The sequence below is a fragment of the Gavialis gangeticus genome, unplaced genomic scaffold (assembly GCF_001723915.1).
Source record: "Gavialis gangeticus isolate Ggan-Ray unplaced genomic scaffold, GavGan_comp1, whole genome shotgun sequence".
In the NCBI taxonomy this organism is placed as follows: domain Eukaryota; kingdom Metazoa; phylum Chordata; order Crocodylia; family Gavialidae; genus Gavialis; species Gavialis gangeticus.
Genome location: NW_017729024.1, coordinates 159,623,528 through 159,632,165, shown reverse-complemented (window position 1 = coordinate 159,632,165; position 8,638 = coordinate 159,623,528). Strand labels below are relative to the sequence as shown.

The 8,638-nt window shown below is 43.0% G+C and overlaps 1 protein-coding gene across 1 annotated transcript in view; it reads left to right on the top strand.

Annotated features, from left to right (window-relative positions):
• The first annotated feature begins 228 nt into the window (after window positions 1-228).
• IL7R (interleukin 7 receptor) overlaps window positions 229-8,638 on the top strand; it is a 35,455-nt gene continuing 27,045 nt past the window's right edge. The window contains exon 1 of the mRNA XM_019517968.1: window positions 229-387. Within this exon, the coding sequence (XP_019373513.1) occupies window positions 288-387 (100 nt within the window). The 5' untranslated portion in view covers window positions 229-287. The remainder of the gene's footprint in view (window positions 388-8,638) is intronic.

The following is an 8,638-nucleotide window of genomic DNA, read 5'->3' as shown; positions in this document are numbered from 1 at the left end:
GGGAACAGAAATGGGCTCTTAGGACCTGATCTTGAGTCCGCTGAAGTCAGTAGGAGTCCTTCCAATGAATTCAGGAGTGTTTTGTTTGGCATATTTTGAAATATAAGTTCCACAAATACTTACACTCTGGCTTCCTGGTTTGCTCTTTGCCACTTGTCATCCTTCTCAACGTGTTTACACTTCCCCCGTCTGTGGTTGCTTTATCAGAGCAGTGGGTTTCTGCTGTAGGCTGAGTATAAAGTAAGAGAGCAAGCGTATCACACACTCACACAGAGCATGCATGAAGTATGCTCAGGATGACACGGACAAGTGCAGCATTTAGTATTTTACTCTTTTTACTTCATACTGCTCCTGGAGAGAGTTGTTGTACCTCGGCAGATGGGGATGGTGAGTCATTTATGTTTGTGAGTACAATCATGAATAATCTTGAAAGTACAGTTTTTGGAAGTGCCTTTACTGGGATTGTTTTACATGGGAGTTATTAGAATTTTAGCCCTTAGGTTTGCCTGTCCTCTTCCCTAGTCGTGAGACGTGTGTGAAGCCAATGTGTTATTTATACAGATATGGATCTGCTCTTATTTTCAAACTTGCCTTTCCTACATATGCCAAAATCTTATTAAATCACTGAAAATGTGGCATGAAGAAGGAACACAGGACCCATTTTGCCTTTAGCATTATATTTCTCCTTTGCGAAAAGAACGGTGATTATTTAAGGCTTGTAAGTGAAGAATCTTTTGGTTCCAGTATATTTTATATTATGTTTTGTTTTATAATCTCTGTAGGCAACATTGTCAAGAGAAAATGATTTGCTGTAGTTTGGGTATGAAGCAACAGAAGCCAGCCTATTACATACATACGCAGTCCAACCTGCTCAGCTCCAGCATAAGCAGTTTCCTTTTTAGAAGGATATTTCTGAACGCGCAGTCTGAGTTACCTCTGGCTGGGGGTGACTCCACAGTACAAGGGGCTCTCTCTCTTCCACTCTTCGTGTGGTCACAGTAACATTTAAATAAGGGACTCCTAGAAATCAGCTGGAGAGGACCACAAATGTTTGGCTGTTTCTCACTCATAGACAGTAGACTCCATAACAACTCCAAGTCCATAAATTCTTATGAACTGCATTACTTTATTTGTAGTGAGATTAGAGTTTCAGTATAGTCATGATGGTCCACAAAATGTACACGAGGTTCTTTTGTATGTCTTTAATTGGACCAACTGTATAGCTGGGCAAGAAGTTAGAGACGTTTTAGGCACAAACTCTCTTCCTCAGGTCTACACACTTTGAAGTTGTTTGATAGGAGATGAATGCTCACATTTTTATTTAAAAATTCCCTTGACAGCAGGAATGTGCCTCATTCTAAATCTCCATTCAGGAAAAAATTCCCTTGACACCAAGAATTTTGCCGTACGTAGAACTCCAAAATTGGATCCTTTTGGTAACCCCTGGAGCCGAATCCTGAATACCTGTCTCATAATCTTTACCCTATAAAGAAGTCACATATGCCATAATCTTTACTCATATGAGAAGTCATATTAAAAGACTACTGGCATATGGCTGTTCTTTTAATTACCAGTCATTTAGGGTAATAGATATTTCTTATAATGTGAGTAACACTTGGAGGGTACAGTTTTGTTTTTAATAATTAGGCAGTTACCTTGTACCTACATTATCTTTCAGTTATAATTCTGTTAGCTCCTTCTCTTTCTCTCTGGCTTAAAAGAATTATATTTATAATACTAGAGCAAAGATGTAGTGTGTGGCAGGTTTGCAAGCCAGAAGAATATAGAGGACACGATGGTTTCCAGAACCTCAGATGAAGTCTGATGCTTATGTTCTATTTTCTTCTGTTTTTAGACTTGCGAGTGAGCAAAGAACCTGCAAACCTTATTTAGGTGAAAGGTTCCTCTGAAGTCAACATTAATCTTTTAAAGTTAAAGTCAATGAATTTGAAATCATTGGGACCACGCATCTCTGACACATTATTGAACCCGTTATTGAGTTAAAAGGGTTTGGCCATTGACTTTGAGAAAAGCAAGGTGGAGCGCCTCTTTAGCTGGAGAAACAGATCCTTGCAACCCTTACTCAGTGTTGCCAGTTTTCTCGATTCTTTAAGTCAGGCAAGTTTGGCCAGGGCTGGCAGTGGTCTGTCATGGTACTAACAGCTCCAGCCCTCGTGAATTTTAGCCCTGCCTGAGGAATATTTACCACAATTGACCACCCTTCACTGTCTCCATCTCCTGAGGAAGAGCAGCCAATCTGAGCTACTTCAGAAAGCAAACAGAGCAAACGAAACTCTTCTCTCCTCCTGAGGAACCAATACCCTTGTCCTGAGACAGGGGAGGGGAGGGGAGGGGAGGAAGGAGCAGCTCAAGAAGGTCTTCCCCATGACCCCAATGAGCAATAAGATGGCTCCTTCCCCTGCTCTCCCCTCCACCCCCAAGTTTCTCTCCTTGCAACACCCAGCCTGAGAGAGGGATGAAGAACCCAGAAGCTGCAGGAGAAACAGAGGTTTTGCTTGAGGGAGGGAGTAGGATTGATGTGGTACATGAAGAAGAGAACAGATATGAGGTTGGTGGGAAAGTCGCACTGATGTGGGGGTACCAGTGATGGTTGGACAGAACTGGTGACTTCAGTGGCCCTCTTCCTATGAGACTGGACCAACCCACATCAACATTATTTTAATTACAGATTTCTCCAGATAATCTCTCAATACATCGTCCATTCTCAAGTAGCAGTAATACCAAACAGACTACATGAAATAGGTGTCCTTATCTGTGGCAATGATGATGGCTTCCAAGGCATTTTTAATCCCTGATCCTGTCAAACCATTCTGTCTTTGCTTGATTGTGTTTTGTAGATAATCCCATTGATTTTAATGTGGGAAATTAAACTGTGTGTGAGGCTCTGCAAATATTTATACCATGGTAATACCAAAAGGCCCTATCAGGACTGGAACCCCGTTGTGCTGGGCACCATACAAACAAGAGAGAGTAAAAAACCCTGTGCCCTGAAGAGCATACAGTATAAATAGATCTGAGCCAAGTGTGCCTGAGTTGCCCGTTGACTGAGTTCAGGGAAATAAGGATAAACCCATTAGTTTGCAATACCTAAGATCTGGAAAAAGAGTTGTGATCCTGCCAAGTTTTACTTCCCCGAAACTGTTGTTACTCATGGGAGAAACCATGTTGGAGTCCCTGCAGCCACTTTTTTGTTTGTGAGCTATTTAAAAGGGGTGGAAAATCCCGGGCGAACAAAGAAGGATATACCATTCTGGTTAGATAGAAAGAAGCAAATAACCATTATAAAATTGCACATGTAATGATAATCCTAGGTTATTTTAATTGTATTTTTACTGGTAGAATACTGTTTGTCCTGAGTCATGAAACATACTCATAGTGCGAGAAGTTCAATGCCAGACAGTGCAAGAGACCTGTTTCAACTTTAATACTGGTTTAACAACCAAGGGTCTTCTTTGCTAGTTAAACATTAAACAGTCTGTTCAAATGGTAAACAAAGAAGCTTGATTTCTCAAGGACAGCAGGATGGGTTTTGAGTTACAAGTTTTCTGGCATTTGACTCCTCTGTTTATGAGCCTCTTTCCATGAGTAAATGGTTAGCAGATGGCAAGAGGATGTTTACATAAGAAAAATATTTATGAATCTAGTGCAGTGTGGGGATTCATATATAATATGACAACATCTTTATAGACATAAAACATCTGGCAATGTCACTATATAAGTAAAAAACCAGCAGTATTAATCTATAACAGTTTGAATGCTAATTCTATGTAACCAGAATTGTGGACAGGAAAATTGACAAATAATTGAATTGGAAATCTTGAGAGTGCTTACTATATGACATTCTGCATAGTCTCTAGCCATATATGACTTCACATGCCTGTGGCAAGGGCTGGGAAGAAAAAGTTTCCCCTCCTGCCGCTGCGTGTGTGTGAAGGGCAGGTTTCGCCTCCCTCAGAACTTTTGGGTGTTGACTAGTGTAGTTTGCTAATAGGTTAGACAATGGATTTGTATAGGATAGTTTAAATAGATATGATCCTGCTTCAGGCAGGGGGGTTGGTCTAGATGACATGTGAAAGTCCCTTCCAGCCCTACTTTTCTATGAGTCTCTGATTTTACTCCAGTATCAACTCTGAAGCAATATTAATTGAAATCGTTTATGTGAAATAAATGAGATGGCATTAATTCGGTTCCTAATAGGCAGACTTCATGGACAGTCTCACCATTGCCACCCTAATCTGTAGCTGGAATAGTTCAGTCCATAGCAGATGTTTTCTATGCCCAGTCAATGCTTGGTTCCTCTGCTGAATGTAGCAATCTGTCCTAAAGTCTGTGCTATTTCTTGCTGTTAACTTTTCTTCTCTCCTCTATACCTGGTGGTTTGTTTCACCTACCTGTTTTATTTACACTGCAAGCTCATCAGAGCATAGTTCTCTCATTATGTTTATGGACTATCTGGAACAGTGGTTTGCAACCTTTTTTCATTTGCAGACCTCTAAACATTTTCAAATAAGTGGTGTGGACCCCTTTGAATTGTAAGTGTGGGTATTCACATACTTTTGATTGATCAAAGTAATCTTTTGTGGGCTCCTTAGACATAGTCTGTGGACCCCCAGAGGTCTCTGGACCACAGGTTGAAAACCACTGATCTAGAGCCATAGAGCCCTTATCTTGAATCAAGGCTTCTAGGGCACCCGTATAACACGAATCACAACACAGTAGCATGCCTCTCACCTCTAGCAGTGGTCCTCACCATTCACAGTTGAAGCAGAGCAGCCTGGGGGAAGTCTGAACTGCTGCTCTTCATGCTGTACCTTTCCTATAGATTAAAGAGAGCATCGTTCTTCAAGGGCTCCAGCTCCACATTGTTCACCTGCATTGAACTCACTTGCCTATTAGAACTGTTGGGCAGAATAGTTCATCTCTAGTAAAAAAATAGCTCCTCTCTCCCCCTTAAAAGAAAATTCCCTGCATCCTGCATCCCACTTTAAATGCAAGGTAAAGAGTGGGCACTGGCTGTCCTCAGATCCCATTTTTCTCCTCCTGATACAGGAAGTTAGTTTATTCTGTATGAAACACAACACAAAGTTGAAACTGGTTTTTACTATGATAAAGAAGCAATTCATAGCTTCCTGGCACCCAGATACCCACAAGAACAAGCTTCTACAGCCTTAGCTTTAAGTGTAAATCTGAACCTTCACAAAAACAGACTCAAACCACTGAGTGTTTGATGCCACATCGAATACAAACACTCGTACTTCCTGAGCTCTGCTGGCAGTGCAGTTGCAGCTTTTCCCCGGGCTGCTGCTTCCATGGATGCACGTACCTTGTTATCAGCGTCCTTCTCAAGCTTCGGCCAGGTTCTCCCTCTAATCTCCCCTCAAGATGCACTTCTGCCTTGATGCCCACAAGCCACAATGGCTAGGAAAATCATTGATGGGTATTGCTGTTACTTATCTCTATTTTAAAATAACCCTAAATCCTCCAATCTCTATGTTTCCTCCCCCACATTCCCTCACTCTGAAACCACTGGCTGAGTCTTGATTTCCTCTGAATGTATTTTCTGTTGGATGGGAATTGGGTTATATTATATCTAGCATAATTTGACTGTGACAAGGAACGTTATGAGATCAGCTTTAATGCAAACAATTTAACCATGATCAGTGAGTCAATTCTAGCAATGGCAAATCAGTGATAATGACACAGCCCTGTGTTATTTGCCCCTGGGTAGGGGGATGACAGGCATATACCCCACATTGCTTGGGCAGGAATCATGGCTCTTTACAAGTTCCCCAAGACAAGCAGAGAGGAATGGTTGAGAATCAAAAAGGAGGGATCAGCTACAGGACTTGGAGAAGCTGTTAGTAGCTTCCTGACATCCAGGTGCAATTAATCATGCCCATCTCTTCCAGAATATAGTAGGGAACCAGCGGGTCGTACATACTTGCTTTTAAACTGACACTCACAGAACAGGGTCTGTTCTTCCTGCCCACTTTGTAGCTAGTTCATTAGCAGGGGATGAGGGTAAGAAGCTCCTGGGATTCTTCCCTTGCAGACCTACTGAAGAGCCTGTCACGATCTCACCCTTCACCACCAGTTTGCCATGACAAATGGGATTTCATGAAGCCAGGGTAAAGTGACATCCTCCTCTTATTTTGCTATCATTGGTCTTGCCTACAGGAGCTTTGGATATGAGTTGTTATCCCCTGCGGTCAAAATGCAATTGTTAGAATGAGTCATCAAGACACAACTTGCAGGAAACTGTAGTATGGCAAAAAAATTCAGCTTTCCCTGCTAAGCCTCATTTATGACATTTGACAGAAATGTGCAACAGGGCAAAGAAGTGCTAAATGAGAACTCTAAAAATGTTACCTTCATTTTCTATCCCTTGTCAAGAATCAGAGAGCAGAGCACAAGCATTGCTTCCATTTGACATTAGAGGTGTGAGGGATGAATGGGAGTTTGGGGGAGTAGAAGGCACTGAGCAGAGAGCTGCTGCACTGAAATTCTCAGCTATGTAGAAGTGTGTGCATACAGGTGCTATTTGTGCCCATGCAGCTACAGTCAGTGGCAGTGGTGTGGTCCTCCAGTTTTGATGTGCTATACCAGAATAAAAAGGGGTTACTTCCAGTGCTAAGTATTGCAGTTTGAAGCATGAGTAACAATAACTGTAGTAGACAAGCCTGTGGTCTTGACCAGAAACTCCTCTTTTATTGCAGTTGTAACCTTCTTAAACAATATTGTGCTATGAATATCTGAGTCAATTTATAGGATGCCAATCAAATTCCTTTTCATGTATGATTTAGGCCTAGAGGTTGATACTGGGTTCTGGTTTGCCAGCAGTATCTCTTTCTTCTATCCCTAACAGGCCATGAAATAGCAGACCTTTGAATCTAGAAGTAGTATTTCTACTGGAAATATCTATTTTGGAAAACTCTGAGTGTTTAGATCCCTTTCTTAAGTTAGTTTCTATTCCTAGTTCCCATTCGTAGATTAATTCATCCTAAATTAGTTACTATTCTTCTCTTGATATAAGGTTCACACATGCTTCTTCAAGCCAATACTCATCTACCTCTGAGTAATATGGTCACCTCTAATTCATGGTAAGTAAAACTATATACTGCAGTCACACAAAATGTCTGCATTGTATTAGTCTATGGAAAGTCTATACTTACGGGACCTCCAAGTTCACATAAATATTCCTTTATACCATGACTGACAGCAAACACATCAACACTAGAAACTTACTGCTCCCGCTGGGCCTCAATCATCCGGTCCCTCGCCGCTCGGCTCTGGATTTGGATGATGGTTCTCCGCTCCATCCCAATGGTCTTAAGGCATCAATGTCTCACCCCGGGCAGTCTTATCCCCAATCCCACCTGCCACAACTTTGATGACCCTCTAAGTGGTGGGGTCCAACTGCCGGGGTTTGACTATCCCAGGCCTAAGGGTGGTGGTCTTCGCGAGGCTCCAACCTCCCCTATACCTCGCCCTACACCCAGCCACGATGGAGAGCTGATGTTACTTTTGCGGCCTGCCCTCCCTCTACGAGATCCTATACCTGGGTCTGACTCAAGCCTAGGCTATACAGCAAGGGCTTACTTGCCTGTCTGGGTCCTATGCCCTGCCGGACCTTCCTGACCACTGGGAATGTCCTAGGCTTTACGTTGTCCTCTGCCTTATTTTTATAAAGTGAAACAGGCAACAGAGACAAAGAAAAAGAAGCTAACAACAAAACTGCCTACAACTCCCGTGATCCTCTAATTACTATTCTTGGGCAGCTTAGTTACTGCGTGCCCCACAATCGTGCAGTCCCTCCACCGACTACTCCCTCGGTGCCACCTATTCCCTCCCCCTAGTGTGGAATGTATGGGACCGACCCTTGACGTCCCTTCCAACTCGGAATAAAAACCTTCCTCCGACAGACTCTCCCAGGTCATCAATCCTGTACATATCAGTCTTCATTGGCCATTCACCTCTGCTTCGGACAGATCTCAGGAGCCAGGCTCTGCCTGTAGGGATCATTCTGTAGTCTCTCCCCGCAGCTTTATGGTAATATGCAGCCTGGCCACCTCCGTCTTCCTTGGTCCGGCAACGGCGTCTTTATATTGAAGCTTCCCAGGGCAATCTCCTGCCCTGGGGGAAGCGTTCTTACGCACTCCCTCCTCTATGGTGGGTCCTGGGAATAATTCCCCCGTGCCCCTTCTCAGCCTCTCCTCCCCTTCTCTCCAGCTGTCTGCATTTTAAAAAAACCGTGGCTAACGAGCCATGCGGGTCCCGCCGCTGCTTCCAGTCCTGCCACGGTTCCTGCAGCAGGTAGGGCGTTTTTGTTTGTTTTCTCTTTTGCTATGTTTTTCCTGGGGTGTGTTGTCCCCCAGGGTCCCTCCTTGACCCTTCGGGGTCCATGTCTTATATTTTCCCAGGGACTCTTACTCTATCTAAAAAAATAAGTTAGCTCTTAGAGGATACTTTCTAGTTCTCATATAAACTACCATATATGCATTTAATTCCATGAGTCTGACAGGGAATGGAAACCATCCAGGTGCAGGAGGATACCATTAAAAGCCATGGTCCTAACTGAAATGTTTAGGGCTGTTAAACTAGCTCAGTGAGGATTTAG